Genomic DNA, 17,930 nt, shown 5'->3' with positions numbered 1-17,930 from the left:
ACAAACAAAAACCACTACAAACAACAAAACAACCTCAAACCCAAAAGATAGTAATATGGAGCTGTTCCTGTTTAACAAGGTTGCTACACACTGTAATGCACCTATGTTATATATTTCTCATCAATTTTTACAGTTTCCACTGATTAAATATATATTGACTCATAAAGTATTACCATTACATCAATTGTCAGCAGATGCAAGAATATGTCATTTAAATATTAACTATCATATAAAAATGGCAGCTAGATTGTTTGGAAGCAGTAATCTGGGGCTGGTTATTGCCACATTTCCCTAATGCATTAGGCAGCAGTCACAAAATGCATTGCCTTTCTTATATACCTGCTACTATGAAATCAGAAGCAGATAAGTTCTTTGTATATCATCTCTTCCTCTTAGATTTAATTCTTATTTATTTCTGAACTGAAGAAATCTTTGATCTGAATTGCAAAGATGCATTAGTATAACATAAACAAAGATATGCTCGCTAGAGTCAGAAATTATATGCATAATCTCTAAATCAACGGGAAAAAAATATACAAAGAACCAGTAGCATATATTACTTTGTGCTTGAAATATTTTATGACAGTTCCCTTATAATATGGATGCAATATATCATGAATCAAGTTGTTTACCTAAATTCTTAATGAGATGGTACTTCGTTATGTAAAGTAGTGAGAACAGAATGTATCCTAAGACCTATTTTTTCCAGAAACAGTTAAAAAATAAAGGAAAGAAAAAGCTACACATTACTACTAATATAAAATAAATCCTTTATTCTATGCTAACTGTATGATCAGGATATGTGGACACTTCACAGACCATTAAAACCTTCTAGTAATTGATAGGTAATCGCTCATTTACCAGCTGCAGCAATGTACATGAGAAAGAAACCATTCTCTTACTAATGTAACATGTAGAACTTGCTGCTATTGCAACACTTAATGTTCATAGTGCCATATCATTTTTAATGCAAACACTCATTTTCTGCCCCCTTCTTACATTTTCTATTAAAATGCAACACAAAAGCAGCATACATTTCATTCTATCCCTTTGAGGGTTGCATAAGCAGTTCCATGGAGTATCAGCTATTGTATTGTTATTATTATTGTAAATAAATATTTTAGAACTTAAGAGGTACATATTTTTTTTTTTCTCTCTCTCTAGGAGGTTCACCAACACTCTTTCAAACTTTTTACATCTTCTTTGAGGTACTGCTTTAGAGAACATTTTTTAATGCAAATAACACCTTGCATCCCAAGGTAGATTCATATTCTGGTTAATGAACAGCATCAATACGTTTGTCAGACTTTGAAAGTAACAGTCCCAAACTTTTCATACATCAGCTTTTCTAGGACATGGTTACACTGAAGAATTTATTATGCTTAATTGCTTTATATTTATATATTATATATTTTTTATTGCTTTATTTATTTATATTGCTTTATATTTATATATTTATGTATTTTATATATATATATATATCATTAGTCATCCTCTAATCTGTATGGACAGAAATAAAAGGAGTCAAGAAAATGAACTGTTTTAACCCTTCCTACTAAAAAATAATAACCTTAAAATGGGTTTTGTTATTAAAAACAAGGAAACAACAATTGATGCAACTTCATTTAATCAAGGAACTTTTAGTAAATTAGCAGGAACCTTTAGTAAATTTGTGCATTAAAGACCTATGCTTTGGCTGAAATTTCCAGCAAAACAGAAATTCAGAGTTTCTCACTCATTCTCCTTTAAGTTAGGAGACTACTTAAATTAACTGATTTATTAATAAATGAGGCTTTTTGTCTAATTATTATAAGTACTAACAGACTGGGGAACAATTTTAAATGTCTAATGTGCCTGGAAACCATTTTTTTTTAGGTTAATTACATTTCTCAGTAAAGTCACTATAGATATGCCCCTTAGGTTTTACACTGGAAGATTAAAGAAAAAAGTGAAGATTACTACCTCATTGGCCAGCTCCAGTAACACAGGGGCAGCTGCATTTTTCATCACCCCATTCAGGTACCTAGATAAGACAAAGACAGGTAATTCTGTAGTGGCAAGAAAAGGCCAGTTTATACATATCAGTATCCCCTGTGAGTCTCTTTCATTTAGGGGAAAATACTCCAGTGCAGAGTATTTGATGAGACATATCTTAAGAAGTAAGTATTTTAGACAATCACCAACTCTCCAGCATTGCCTCCTATTCATTCATCTGCAAGATATGTCAATCTCAATTAAGTCACTGGTAAAAAAAAAAAAAATAAATACAATAAATCAATAAAAGTCTTTCCAAAAAAAAAAAAAAGTGGCTTTATGTCCTACAAATAACTTATACCTGTATTATTTATAGATGCATAACAGACAAGAAATCTCTATTATTCCCAGTAAAGATTTTGGGTTCCACCTTATCTTCAATTATGCAGGTGCAAAATATCTACATCTTATTCAATTTACTACTGTGTACAAAAACATACATTCACAATTTTTATCACAGATTTTATCAACCAGGGTAATCGTACGTAATAGTTTGCATACTAAAGGCTTATATCATTGAAATCAGAGTCTAACAATGAAATTACTATTGTAAAACTATTAAAGGAAGAAGTATTAAAAGGAGAATTAAGATCTATAAAGGATGACAAAGTCCAATACTCAGGATCTGATGGGAGGAAGTTATATTATTGGAAGCTACTTCGTGTTTTGTAGCCATCTGGAAAAGAACAATAGTTACCAACATTTGAACCTGCTCATTTATCGTATCTTTATTCATATAGCAAATCATTACTGACATCATTAGAAGGCCACAGTCTTTCTAGCTCTGTCATTACCTATGCATCAGAAGCCTCTCTTCTGCTCATTAGTTAGACCTTTTTTTTTAATCATGTTACCTTTCTGTGAAATGGGTGTAAAACCTCTACATGAAAATCTGCAGAGGATGAGAGGCCTTTTTGCTTGCAAGTTATTCTGGGGCTTAATGAATAAAGGAAACAATAGAAGCTTATTGCTGTAACCTTTTTCAATTCTATGTAAAAACACAAAATAAGATGCCTCATGTATACTTAAACACTAAAAAATTTATAATGGAGGGGGAAAAAAATGAGTTCACAAACAAAATAATTAACCAGGAAGATTTGCTTGAGACTACTAATGTTCTAAATCACGCACGAAGCTGATTGAATGCCAAAGCTACCTCTGATAACGGAGTAATTGTCTCTCAGGTATTTCCAGTGCTACTGGCAATTCCATTATGGCCTAACAGGTTTCACATGCTGATGGCAATACTGTTCTGAAAAGTTCATTGATCCTTCTCGTAACTTGGCTTTGTTTGCCCAAATTTAACTAGTCTCAGCAGAATAGCAGGAACTACTCCACTCAACTGCAATTCTACCTGCTTCTAACACAGACCACTGGAAATGACTACATTCAAAAATAGCTTCAGACAGAGGAAAGCAATAGAAACACAATTATCTGTTTGTATGTAGGAGGGAATAGGAAGGAGAATACCACGCACACTGTACAACTGTAAGATGGATGCTACAAAAGAGTAGAGCAGAAGACATGTGTCATGTTTATGCTTGTAGCATTTCAAACTGGTTTCTGACTCAAGTACACTGCCCCTGCAGCTTACAAAACCTACTACACTGTAAATCTCCTAAAACAGGATTGAGATGAGTTTTCTAACTATTAACCAGAATATCTCTGATTTGAAAATGTGCGTTCTACTTGGCCATGCTAATATATTTCCAATATGAAAAACCCAGAAATATCATAAAGATTTTTCCTACCACCACCATATAGCTTCATACATAATGCATCAGTTATATACTGCTATCATACTTCAGACAGTGCAGGAGGAGACAGAGGACAGATCCTCCTACCTGATGGGAACCAAACTTAATCATACCTACAACCCTACTGGTGCTCTTAACACTTCTACTTTGCAAAAGCAAAATCTAGTTCTGTGTTCCAGGTTTAAATTAATGGAACTGGTAACACTATCATCATAGAAACGTTTTTACACAACAATACAACTACTAAAAAAAGAAAATCAAGGCTCTGAAAGAGTACAATTCACACCAGATTTTCTAAACCAGTGTCTAGTATCATCAGGCTGTCCTTAGGTTTTAAATATATAACTTTGCAGTAGCACAGAGAGTAGTTAATTGTTTACAAATGGAGGCTTTTTGTTCATTTTCCTGGTTCATATAGATTAATATTAAGCATAAATATCAGATGTATAATCACAAGTATGAATTCACTTGCCATGCAAGCTCTTCAGATATGTCAGTCTACAAAGTAATATTTTAATTGCATATTTTTACCAGTTATCATTATGCCCCAATTATGTCATTGCAATATTTTAAGTAAAGCTTATCGAAGTAACAGACAAACTATAAGATGTAGCAAATATTTTATTAGCTTAAGATGCAAATAATTGTAGAATATTGTAAAAATAACAAAGGTTTTCATTCTTCCTTAAAAGCTATTTCTGACACTTCTGTTGATAAAACAGAAGTGATCTAAAAATTGAAGCTGGCAATAGACTAATTTAATATGTAACTTTTTGTAATGTAATACAACTGTTGTTTTTAAAAGTACAAGCAACTGCAACAGAAGAAGCTTTCTCACTGCAAGGAATTTATCATCAATATTAGTCTTCATACTGAAATCCTGTAATTAGAAACTATAGGCACTATATAATGAATGTTACCACATACACTCTAAAGAGTAATATTTGCTTACCTGGACTTAAAGCCAAGGAAGTATAACTGTTTTTGATAAGCCTGACCAAAACCTGAATTTTTTCTGCATTTTCACTAAAAAAAATATTAGGTGAACCGTTCTATAATGCTCATCCCAAATCTTAACTTATTTTTATAGAAAATTGTCTTCATAAACTAAGAAGCTACTTATAATTGCCATAGCAACTAGTAGTTACGAAGATACTCTTAACTGAGGTGGGGAGGTCATACCTTTGGTAGTAAGTTTCAGCAGCTTCAGCAGTGTGATGCTTGGCATGTGTTCTTTTGATCTGTTTCTAGAAAAACAAAAGACAAACAAATGCTCATACAAATGTGGCATAGATGAAAACACTGAAATCATGACTGTCCAAACACATGCTTCTTGGCTACACTCTGATATATAAACTGAACTACGTTTTTAGATTCTATACAGAAATGACGTTCAATATACCTATTGAACTGAACGTCTTCAGACTGTACTGCAATGTACCATATATGTAAAAGCCAATAAGGTCACAATAATTGAATCTAAATAAGTTTACTGAAGGCTGCAGAGGGCAAAGAAAAACTTGTTCTCTCTTTCAACCTTTGTATTAATTTTCCCTCAATTCAATTCCATCTAAGTCTGGTACACTCTAGTTTTACAATTCAATTGGCATTTTTAACCAGGAAGAACATTGCTTAAAAACAACTTATTTGAAAAACTACAAAAAGTAATTCCATAGAGACTTGCCACTTGACTGACACCTGTCATCTCATGATAAATGACTCCATTTTCTGCCTCTCTTGCCTTCTGCCACTCCGGCAATGGTCATTTATCATCATCTCTGTCAGCAATGGAAAGCAGCACTGACAGTGCAAGTCAGCAAACATTTAGCACATGGAACCACGCAACACAGGGAAATTATTATTGTCAGAATAATAATGGTTTAGCATAATTTATTACAGGTCCACCAAATAAGCAAAGGCTAGATGTTATTAGACAGATGGATGGGTAGGCTTGGCAGCCATCCACTGAGACTCAGGCGGTGCTTGATGTGGAAAAGGGAACATCCTCCAAACCAATCAGAAAGCTGGCAGTTCAATTACAAAGAAATAAAGGGACATTCATCATTCAATTAGGCACCTGTCAACCCTCACAAAGGAGAAAACTTCTAACCTGGTACTCCTGGGAGAAGATGCTCAGCAGAGTGGACTGCGATTGACTGGAACAAATAAAAGAAGGACAAAGTTAATTACTGGAGTGCACTGCAAAGAAACAAAAGAGAAGGGAGCTTCAAAGGTAGGCCTGCTGCCCTGTAATCTAACAGAACATGAAAACAAGTGTGGAAAAGTTGTTCCAGATGAACACCTCAGACAAAGGCTTCCTGCTGCTAGGTCAAGGAGAGAGCGTACGAGGGAGGGGAGGAAAATATAGCAAGAGTTTCAAAGCAAACTAGCATATTGTTTGGGTGATTCTTTTTCAGCTTCAGAATCCACGAAGTCCTAGCAGTAGCAGGTACTGGAGTTAAAAGGGAAAAGACAAAAAGGAAAACAAAGCAAAATTTCCATTAATAATTGATGGACTTAAATTCCATCAGCAGTTGGGAACATACCGCTTGCTCATTGGCAACATATTGAAATTCATTTTGTTAGCAGCAAGGGAACCTCTTCAGTAGCTGTCTCATATTCAGGTTAAAAACTTCCCTCTCTGTCAGAAGTAGCATATGGGACCACTGGAACATTCCCACTGAAACTGATGTGCTTTGAAAATAGAAACTTTCACAGCAGGAAGCCGAGATTCCCCGGAGTCGGTCATTTCCAAAAGCTGCCATAAGCTTCATTCATCTAAGGCTCCACTCAATGTCAAACACCTGGCAATGAAGCAACCTGGAAAGCATTCTTCCCAAGTGGGAATTTTTCTCTCTGAATTGTTAACATTTAGAAATGGGACAAGATTTTTTTTCCCTCTGAAAGGCAATCAATACCACACCGCTACTGTTTTCAATTGTCCTCTGTGGATAGATCTACCTCATCACATCCTGAATACAATTAATTACTTCTGATATATTTTCCTACTACATGCAACTTGAACAAATTATAGTCTCAATAAATCGAGTTTTATGGTACAGCAAAGCACTATGAATAATTAACATTTTCTCTGTCACGAGCTTACCTACTAAGGCATAACATAGGTAGTTCAAACATTCTGCAGTCTCTAAAGTCTTGCTCTTCTGCCAGATTTCCTGTATGTGAGTTTAATGCCTGTATTACATCATATTTACATTTAATGTAAATATGCTGTCCCTACTTAAATGGCCTTTTTCCTTGCAATTTTCACTCCTTGGGGATACTAATTTAAGTCTGACTCCCTTTTTGAAAAGGGAAAACCGAGGCACAGAATGACTAAATGGCGTGTTCAAGTCAAAACAGAAGGTATGTTTATACAGCACGATATAAAGTTACCTCTAGATCAACTAGTTGACGCATTAGGAGCAAAGTAACCAGGTTAATGCTGTGCTATACCGTGAGCTTATTGGTTTTGGTTATCTGTATCTGTGCTTCCAGCGTCTTTGCCACAATACTGTAGCATAGGCTTGTCTGCCCAGCAACGCATCTGTGTGACAGCAGTAAGCTGAGCCTTGGTCTCTGGCATCTTACATGTGAGAATGTCCTCCCTGGGTACTCACTGACTGAACGTTAAAACTGTAGAAAAACAGTAGCAATATAACCCATCTAATATACAGATTAAGAAATTAACCGATTACAGAGAAAGAAATGACAATATAGTCAAGATTTTAAATATTCTTAAACATACATAATTGTCACAGAAGCTAAGAGATATGTACCACAATGCCTCCCCAAAAAGGTGCATCATTCCGTTATGACAACCTTCAATATGCAGATGTGATCAGTAAAAGGTGAACAAAGGAAAGAAATTAAGATTATATATGTACACAGGCAATATACATATGCAAAGCTATAGTTTTCCAAGTTGATTTATTTGAAAAACACAAAAACCAACCAAACAAAAACCCCAGCAGTCTATAAATAAGTTGGATACATATGGCCCCCTAATGGCTCTCCACGTAACTATTATTATCTTGCAGATTTACATGGTCATAATGGTAGAACTGAATGCAGAACAAAAGATTCAGAAGCAAAACAACAACAACAGAGCAAAAACCAAGCAACCAAGCAACCAAACAAGCAGGACAGCATTTAACTGGATTTTTGGTTTGAGTTCTCCACCTGATACACCAATTTTGTATTTTTAGACTATTGCCTGTAGAATTACTGTAGTTATTGTACAATTATCTTAAAACACTCATTGACATATCAAAGAGTTGAGATCATTCTTTCTCCTACACACAGCTGACTCTTGTCCATTTGTTCCCTTGGTGTCCTTGAATTCATCTTTCTACTTCAGTTTACTCCTCTCCTATGCTTCCAACTGTTCAGATCATTTAAGACTTGCCACAAATACTAAAAAAAACTTCAGTCCAAGAACTGAACAAGTTGGATATATACTAGATTACAGTACAAAAACATTACAGCAGTGACAGAGCACTACTTCAATAGTACCATTCAAAGAATTTCAAGCCTTACTACCAGATCTTCCTCCTTCCCCAAGAGAAGTGGATTTGCATCTTCACATGGCTGCTTCCGTGTTTCTTTTACTAACATAGTTTCCCTGTTAAACACCAAAACCACTCATCTGCCACTCGATGTTTCCTTGCCACAATTCCATTGCCACTGACAAAATGAAAACTGCCTGGCAAAATGAAAAAGCTCCTAAAACACAGCTGGAGCATCTACTGCAAGGTACCACTGACAGCAAACTCAAACATCATGGTTTTGAAAACTGTGCAAAAAGACAGTACAGTGTACTTGGAGATGGGACAGAAGTCACGAACATGAATCTGCATTGCAAGACATAGCACAAAAAGACCACAGCAGCTGATGCCAACAATTCAGTTTACTGCCATGTAACTTATTCAGGGGGGATCTATCAAGTGCATACAAATATCTGAAGGGAGGCTACAAAGAAAACTGAGCGAAGCTCTTTCCAATGTTGCCCAGTGGCAGGACAAGAGGCAATGGGGCACAACCTGAAACACATGAGCTTTTGTCACAACACCAGGAACTTGGGAGAATGACTGAGCACTGGCACTGGTTGTGGAGTTACAGAGTTCGGGGCTTTGGAGTCTTCCTCCTTGGAGATGTTCAAAAGCCGCCTGGACGTGGTCCTGGGCCGCCTGCTCTGGGTGGCCCTACCTGGGCAGGGGGCTGCAGCAGACCTCCAGAGGTCCCTGCTAACCTCCCACCATGCTGTGGTTAGTGCTGAGTGCCATTACTGCTACAGAAGCAGCCAAATGCCTAGGGCTCTAGCCTTCCTCTGCAGGATTTCAAAGCTGCAAAAGAGCAGACAAATTAATATTGCTAAGGTATCGAGGAAAACAACCATACCACGTAAAAATCTTTTATTCAAAATAAAATTTCAGCGTTGCATAATTGCCTCTTACAGAATAAACTTCATAGTAAGCCTCATGGTTTACTGGATGACTGGGAATATATAGACATGTTTCTGTAAAGGAAGCTCCTTGGTCAAGAACTGACTGTAGAGCTGTGGTATGGACTTGCAGATTTTCTAAAACAAACAAACAAAATCCCAAACCCATAATTCTCAGTACTACCTAGTTTAAATAACTGGTATATTTTCCAGTAAAGCAAGACAACTTTCCTTGTAAGTTTTGTAGCAGCCACTTTCATGGAAACATTTCCTTTTGCAATACCAGATGCTAATGGAGATAACTCCCAGAACTCCATTCAAAGCAACCAGCCTAGCTCTTGAAATACCCTCTTTTTCTTGTACAGCAGTGTCCGTAATGAACCAATTTACCTTTTGTTACTCTGTTGATGTTAGTGGCATACTTCCATCTGAATGCCTGATGTAGTTTGTGCTCTTGTCAATACAGAACCTGATTTATGCAGAAAACAGTGTGAAATCTAAAACCTACCCAGCGCTACAAAATGTTCATGTCTTGTTTAAAGAAAATAATTCTTTAAAAATACTGAAATGTTATTTCTGGGTTCCAAATGATATAAAGACATAAAAATTTGCTTTTCATTTTAAAAAAAAAAAAAAAGTATTACAGATTTCAAATCCCATCCACGTTTAGAATGGGATGCCCAAGTCAGACCAGAACATGCTAGAAATAAGTCAAGCTAAAAAGACAATTGCAAGTCTGGTGCCAGAAAAATAATATGCCTTTCAGTTATTTAACATGTAAGAATAAAACTTAGACTAGTCTCTCCTCTATCAGATTCTGGGATTCATTAGAAGTGCCATCATCTCTGGAGAAATGTTTGCAATGAGTTGCAGTGAGTATAAACTAGTAATAGATAATATGCTGACACAGATCAGTGCTTCATAACTACAGATGATGCAAAATTATGGCCAAGAAGCAGCTAGTAAGGACCCAAAGATTTTAATTGGATCAAATCAACTTCTCTACAAAGTATGCTTGCAGGTCTAGCCAAGACTTGGAGTGCTGTCCAACTTAATATTTGCTACTTACTAGAGCCTTGCCCTGAGAAAATCCAAACATGACTTGATTATGACATGATTATTATCATCCCTTTCAAATAATGAATTGTTTAGGGATAAAACTTAAACTTCCCACTTCATTTTCTGAAATTTCTCAAAATGTAAAATTTTCGGTACAAAAACAAGTTTCTACTTGTTTCATCTCTTCACTTTAAAATGAATTTCCTTTTTCTCAACTTTAACTCAACACTTTTTGCCCAAAATAGCACAACTAAAAATGCTGCTTTACATTTCATGTATTTTGTGATGGAACAAAGAAAGAATACCTGAACAGTAAATAAATAAATATATAAAAAAATCAAGAGTAAATGTGAACTACAGTATTTAAACCAGTAACAATTCAGACAAGTGGAGACAAGCAGGGGGACAGCAAAGTCCACTATGAAACAAACCAATGTAATACATATCATACACACAGTTTTTTTTTTTTTTCTTTTTTCCCTAACACATGAAATCTACAAAGAACATACCTTCATTGCTTCCCTTTCACAAAATGGAACATTCCACGTCAGGAAGATGATAAACATAATGGTTAAAAGACTATGTGAGGATAGGATATGCATTTCCAAAATTCAGAGGCTGTAATGTGTGAAATCCCAAGGCAGCACTGTCAAAGCTTCTCTTGAAAGAGCATCCAACAGTGCATCTTAGCTATTGTAGGAATTCAGGTATGGAAGAAATTGTTTCTTTCCTTCCACATTCTTCAGCATGAGTATGGAGTGCTAGTCATATCCCGTCATGAAATGTTCTGAAGCAGACAGCAAGAGACCCTCATTTCTAGTAACCAGAAATGAACTTTCTCTTTCTATCTATAATAAGTTTTAAAATATTTTTGCCGATGTGATATTGATCTTTAAAATATAATAATAAATACAACTTAGGCCTACAATTGTGTGATGCTGCCACGCTGAACAAAGAATCTATGTGAGGAAAGAAATATATAATTTTGACAAACTTAAATGTCTGGAGGTGAAAGGAGAATCCTTGCAGCTATCCTAAAATTCCAGAGTGAGTCTGAAATGTGTTTTTCCATCATTAAAGACATGAAACAAAGCTGAGCATATTAATTCTCATCTTCTGTGCTGCAAAATCTTTGCAACAAGAATTCCTAAAGAAAGCTATGTTTGCATACTGCTTATCGCATGCTAACCACTCGATTTCTAAAAACTCCATAAATAATTATTTCAAATAGATCTAGCAGCATTGGCTCAAATGTGTAATACATACACAGATGTGTAAAGCCTCCATGGCTTCCTAGAACTGCAGGATGTAGGCTAACAAGCACTGCAGTTATGTCTGTAAATCAACTAAAACCAGTCTGATGGTGAACTTCCTTTGTGAGTGAAGGTGACAACAAGTGAATTCTCAGAACTTCTTCCAAGTGTCAGGACGGGAAGAAGGCTTCTTAACCACCTGAATGTGTCCACAATAGGATCTAGTAAGCCTCAGGAATAACAAAGGCTTACTAAAATTTGAGAACTGCTATGCTGATACAAATCTAAGCATTAAAGGATGTGGAACGAGGGAGAGAAAGTTACTGACCACTAGAATAACGTTATGGTTTTAACCTCTCTTTGCAGCTTTTAATATTAAAATCTTTCCTAAAGGTTTAATATGTTTGTGGCCACTTCACTGAGTGGAAGTTCTCAAAAAGCAAATTATTGTCTCTGTACACATATATACTTTACCATTCACAAATCTAACATGAATTTAAAGCCATCAAATAACCAATTTAAGCTAAATCAATGTACGTGTCTGTATATGTATGTATATATACACGTGTGTCAACGTATGTCTATATGTGCCTAAATCGATATCTGAATTTGAATTGGAGTAACTAAGTCACATAAAAGACAGTAGGTCTTCAGTTACAGCACTGTCATTTCTGTAAAGCAGGTATCTTCCAATATCACAACTTTCCAGCTATACCAGTATTTTGGGAACCATAAAACCAATACCATGTGTTGGGGAAATACTCCCATTATAAATATATTTATACCATAAAAATTCAATAAATATATAGATAAAAAGAAGTACCTGTGGTACAGCTGACACAGTCATTAAACTGTACAACAGCTTGACTCAGAAGATGTAAATATGAATTACATACTAAAAAGTGTCTTTGCATCAGATTTATAGCTTTGGTAGGTTTAAAAATAAAAACCAAAAATAAAGAGTCTGCAGAAAAAGACTTCCTACATTGCAGGTGCACAATATCCAAGAATAATGAAAAGGTTAAATGCAGGCATGTGCACACAACTTTGCTGCCTATAGCCAAGGTTTTGAGAATAACTGTATGACAAAGCTCCGAGAAGGCTACTTGCGAAGAGTCATCACTTCTATGACCTTGACATTGGTTGGTCTCACAACTTCTATACAATTTAGTGATGTGCAAGAACAGATGATGGTGCAATACATAGAAATGGCAGCATTTAAAATTCATAGTAGCATAAGGCCATTACTTTTCCCACTGGGCCACTTGAACTTTAATAATGTCTGACCTAGTTGGCCAATAAGTTCTAGCAGCAGACAGAGGAAAATTGCCAGTATTAGATACTGTTTGAATGATTTTTCATTTAGAAAGACTTAGAAGTTCCTTTAAGAACAGGGCACCAATTCTTCCTGTAGACACCTCATTTTTTGGTGTCTGTTGTAACAGCCAATATATTTTAAAACAACTGCAGACAACAAACAATTTGTAACTGATGTGAAAAAAAATGCAGAAGTAAATACCAATTATCAATACAGGCAGTGCTCACAACATAGCGCTTGCTCTCCAAAAAATTTAATTCCACCTCATTCCATTAATAACAAAAAAACTTAACTTTCCACAGCAGTAATACAAGTTTAACTCAAAATATGCAATATTCTAACTGTTACAAGGTATTTTTGATCTAGCCAAATAAAAAAAAGAAGTCAGAAGACACTTCTTTCCTATATGCTTCTGTACACTCACAGTGCGAACAACAGTCCCCTTCCGAGGGAATAAGCAGCGGTAGCTTTTGTGGCTGAAGATGGAACTCTGAAAACACTGGAACAGAGGAGTGGTATTTCCAGTTGAAAAGAAACTACGTTTTGGTCTCATCATGTTAGTAAGCAAATAGCAGAATAATATTTCTGATAAATTATTGTCTGTATTTTTCTTTCCAGAATTAAACATTAGTGTTGTAGTATGTTCGAAACCTACTTAAATGCCAAACACACACAGACCCCTGTAAATAAATATTTTTCCACTAATGCTTCAAGTAAAGTCTCTTCCACAAAAACATAAAGCTACTTTGTAAAGTTCATTTTTCAAACAGAATCTGCTACAATACAAAACCAAAGGATATTCACAACACAGGTTTAAAAATACAGTGTCAATGCTAGAACATGAAATAAAAACTCTTAGACAAATATTCTGACATAAGGCTTCAATGACTTTCAAATCTTTTCAACTTACACATACCAGAACTACTCTGGTACCCTTTGATCATCTAGTCAGGGAGCCCACTGACAAAAGAAACTGATAGGAGGAGTCAAATAGAGTTTGCCTCCCAGCTTCAGTTTGATAATCTCAGGACTTTTCCTCCCCATTTCCTTCTCCTGCTATTCTCTAATGTTCTCCTTTTAACTCTGCCAATACAATTTCTCAGAAATAAATTCAAGAAATTAAACAAAATAACTGCAAAGCTTGAGACTAATATTATGATGCCACATAAGCAGATTTGCTATGTCTATGTCCTCAGTTTAGCAGGAACATAACAGCCAGGAAAGAGGGAGTGAACATACTCCCTAAATAGAGGCAAGGCAGAGACTGAAAGAGAAAAGCAAAACCTCTGCAAATGCTTTGGCTGCATTTAAATGTACACCATCCATACTTAAATTCAATTTATTTCAGTTAAGGCTACACAGAAAACATGTTTTCAAGTTTGAACTTTTTTCTCTTTGTACCACCATCTAAATGCTGCTCCATCAGACAGAAATACAGAAGTTTTGGTTACCTGATGACAGCTGTGCAACGAAACATGCACCTAGCTGCAATTACACTGGACTTCAACAAGCAGATAAGGCAGGGAAGCTGCAAATTAAGCCAGGGATTTATTTATCCCTCATCTTTTCTACCTGCCCTCTTGATAGGGCCAAAGTCCTTATGTTGAAATAACATTCAGACTTAGTTGGCTGTTATCGGAAAGAAGTATTTGATATATTTGAAGTATGTTGATGTATTTGTTTCATGTTCTTTGTCTTTACTTTGTTTAGGTAACTATTGTCTTACTTCCCTTTCCTCCCAAGAAAAGTCAGATTGTACAACACCTCATCTAAAGAGGTTTTTCAGACTACGATCTTAAGTGTCCTGATTTGTGGAAAATAGGGATCATTCCACTTTATAACTTTTTTCTTCAAATCTACATTGTCCCTAAACCATAAATGCTTTAAGTTAATTTTAGAAAACTATTTTTATTAGTAAATGACAAATTGAAGCTAATTAGACTCTTCATTTTATGTTAAAAAATTAGCCTGTATGTAAAAAGCATATCTGTGCCAATTTGAAACTAAATAAATCCCCAAACACCCTTAAACAATTTGCTCCTAAAAATATATAATCAAATTTAGAAAACTATAAATTATATTTAAATTTATTATTTACAAGCAATTAATTACGAAGACAGCCAGGTGGCTTTCATTACATAAATTACTGTTAATGACACTTGCCTCATGCTGCTACTGTATTTAGCATTTGCATGCATCACATGTCAAGCACACACACTGTTGCACAGCTATCTCCAGGGTAAAAGTGAACACCTTAAGTCAAAAAAGCTTCCAGTAACCCAATCAAAAATTGTTAATTCCTTAAACAAATCGGGATCTTCCTGAAGTTTCTCACACGGGATATAATTTAAAGAATTTTAGCTCTATCAAACACGGATTGTACAGAAGTGCAGTTGTAAGTAAATTCCAGTTTGGGTGATGACACTAATTTAAGGCAAGAAATAAACCCATTTACAACTAGTTCACTTGAGGTTTTTATTCTCATACCCTAAACAGTGTATTGAAGTTTATCATTTAAAAGTTACTGATAATAATACACATACAAAAAAATCAATACAGAATAACTCTTGCCTATCCACCTCGCTGACAGTGCAGTACTTTGTTGTGTATCTATAAGGTATTTTAGCACGCATGCCTATATTTACAAAGCCTACTTTCAGTCTTTCCAAGACTGAAGTCTTCCAGTTTAAGGTTGATTACGCCTCTCATGTATAGCTTACTAGAGGGCATCGCTTACGTAGAGGGAATAAACTAGTGTAAACCCTGGAAACATGGCAAAATGCACTAAGAAGGAAATCCAGCTGTTCCTTCTTAGTAGCGGCCATCCAGGATTCTTTTTAAAACTGCCTATCAAGAACTGTGACAAATGCATTCATTGGCAGGTGATAAGAGAACATCTGACAAGAGGTGATCGCAATTTTACATTATTCTACCCTAACACTTCTCTACCCTTCTTTTCCACTCCTACCAATCAAAATTTCCTTTCCTTTCCTTTCCCTTTTCCCCTTTCCTTTCCCTTCCCTTTCCGTGTTCTTTGTACTACTCTGAAAATGGGGACAAGGATCACACGCTTTGCTTCCTGCATTGCCGCAGAGGCCAGGCTTCCAGCAGAACTCTGATGCCATGCCCTAGCTGAACAGAGTCATCCCTGATGTAAACAGTCCATAGGTTCACCGTAGAGCACCACCTTCAATAAGCGCCAAAATCTGACTTGGTCTTAGAATGGGCCCACTGGCCTTGGTAAATAAATATGTGGGAACCATGGAAGAAGTAAAACTAGTTCAACATCAAACATTTGCTCTGTGTTAAAATAAACTAAAGATGACCTCAAACTGCATCAAGTCATATGGCATGACTCACTGACACTTCTTAAATTTCTGGGAGTTGTCAAAAACGTAATAAAAATATACATTGCTGTCTTTGCATTAAAGCACATAAGGACCAGACTTTGGAAAAAAAAAAAAAATCCATGAGAGGAGGGTAACTAAACTTCACTAGAATTCAGTGAAATTTGACAATTAACATCCTTTGAGCAGTTTTTAAAAAGGGCCTAAACAAAACATCCCAACCCTATCCCTCTCCTATTTTTAAGTCTTAATACATTAATGATAAAGCAGCAAAGGCCACTGTGTCTTTTCTTCCTTCAGATTATTTTTTAAATTTGTTCTCCACATTTAACTCTCAGGTTTTTGTATGCTTCCTAATTCCTAATAATGGCAAATTAGCAGAACTAGGATATCAGAAGACAATGGCAAATGAGAAGCTGGAGGAAAAAATATTCTGTACTGGACTGTTTCCATTTCTGTATGCTAGTTAGTAACTACCAGCTTATCTGACATACTCTTATAAAAAAAATGCATGTTCTTACAAAAAGGTGAGAGTCATCCCCTCGACTTTTAACTAAAGGGCACCTGAAAGCTTCCCAATCAAAACCAAGGGTGTTGAGACCTATATTACAGAAACCAAAGATTTAGAGGGAAGAAGGAGACCAATCTGTGGACTAATACTAATTTGGGGTGGATACCTTTTGTTTTCAAACTTCTCCTTTAAGTAACAGTTTCTTCGATCAACTTTCACTTAGCAGTAATTTCTCCTTCCCCACAACAGTAAAGCTTTAAGACCCAGAAAAAAAAAAAAAAAAGAGTGAATTTTATTGTTAGCACAGCTGATATGCAAATCTGGCTTCTCTTGGTACCCTAAAGTATTTTGTTAATGCACCACTTTCCACTAAACCAACCACAAACAAATCTTTAAGTTAAAGTTATGGCCATTCCCATGTAATCTGTTACCTGTAACAAACAAACAAACAACAAAAAAAGGCAGAAGGCCTCTCCAGCCACCTAATCACCATATCAATGACACATGCCACAACAGAGAAGCACTAGTTTATTTGATTGATCATGGTAGATAAACTCCAAATAACAGAGAAATTAACAAATGCTTGACATTTGCTCAACATCCATTATTCTGACACTGCTTTCAGGATTTCAAAGCCTGGGAGTATGCTTAATCAACATTCATATTCCCCAGTGAGCTACAGGCACCATATTGCGCCCCGCCTTAGTACTGATGAAAACTGCATATTGGCCATTTCCAAAATGTTCTGGGACTCCACACAGGGCCCCTTCTCTCCCTTGTTCCTGTTCTGCAGTTTTCTTTTAAACACTTCCAAGACAAAAGCATCTGCCAGTTTTTCTCTCTGGGGATGTATGCAAAATGAACTTAACAGTTTTAAGGCAGGAGAAACCCTCACATCTAAATTCATTCATAGGACAGAAAAGGGCCTAAGAGGCCTCTCTAGGGACAAAACCCTGCTGAAATTTTCCCCGACAACAGTGGGAGCTTTATAAAATCTAAGTCCAGACAATTTCCAATTCAAATGCCCAGCATAGCATGACCTTTGTCAGATCTATGAGCCCTAGATGCACCCACTATTTTTTTATTCTAACCAGCACAGACATTAGACAGGGCACTACTGCTAAGCAGGAGGTTGAATATTTGCATGCTCTTCTATTGTGAAAATGTAACAGTGACAGCACTGTGTCGAATTCTTTTCCCCCTAGAAC

At 35.9% G+C, this 17,930-nt stretch overlaps 1 protein-coding gene across 7 annotated transcripts in view; it reads right to left on the bottom strand.

Annotated features, from left to right (window-relative positions):
• The window catches only part of CDIN1 (CDAN1 interacting nuclease 1), a 130,547-nt gene that overhangs the window by 98,550 nt on the left and 14,067 nt on the right, over positions 1 to 17,930 (bottom strand). For all 7 annotated transcript variants that reach the window (XM_048058793.2, XM_048058791.2, XM_048058790.2 and 4 more), the window contains exons 2-4: positions 5,902 to 5,947; positions 4,974 to 5,038; positions 1,963 to 2,023 (exon numbers count right to left, since the gene is read on the bottom strand). In XM_048058793.2, the coding sequence (XP_047914750.1) occupies positions 1,963 to 2,023; positions 4,974 to 5,038; positions 5,902 to 5,947 (172 nt within the window). The remainder of the gene's footprint in view (positions 1 to 1,962; positions 2,024 to 4,973; positions 5,039 to 5,901; positions 5,948 to 17,930) is intronic.

Source organism: Anser cygnoides, chromosome 5, assembly GCF_040182565.1.
Source record: "Anser cygnoides isolate HZ-2024a breed goose chromosome 5, Taihu_goose_T2T_genome, whole genome shotgun sequence".
NCBI classification, from domain to species: Eukaryota; Metazoa; Chordata; class Aves; order Anseriformes; family Anatidae; genus Anser; species Anser cygnoides.
The sequence above is the reverse complement of the archived record's forward strand: the minus strand, read 5'-3'. Positions and strand labels throughout refer to the sequence as shown.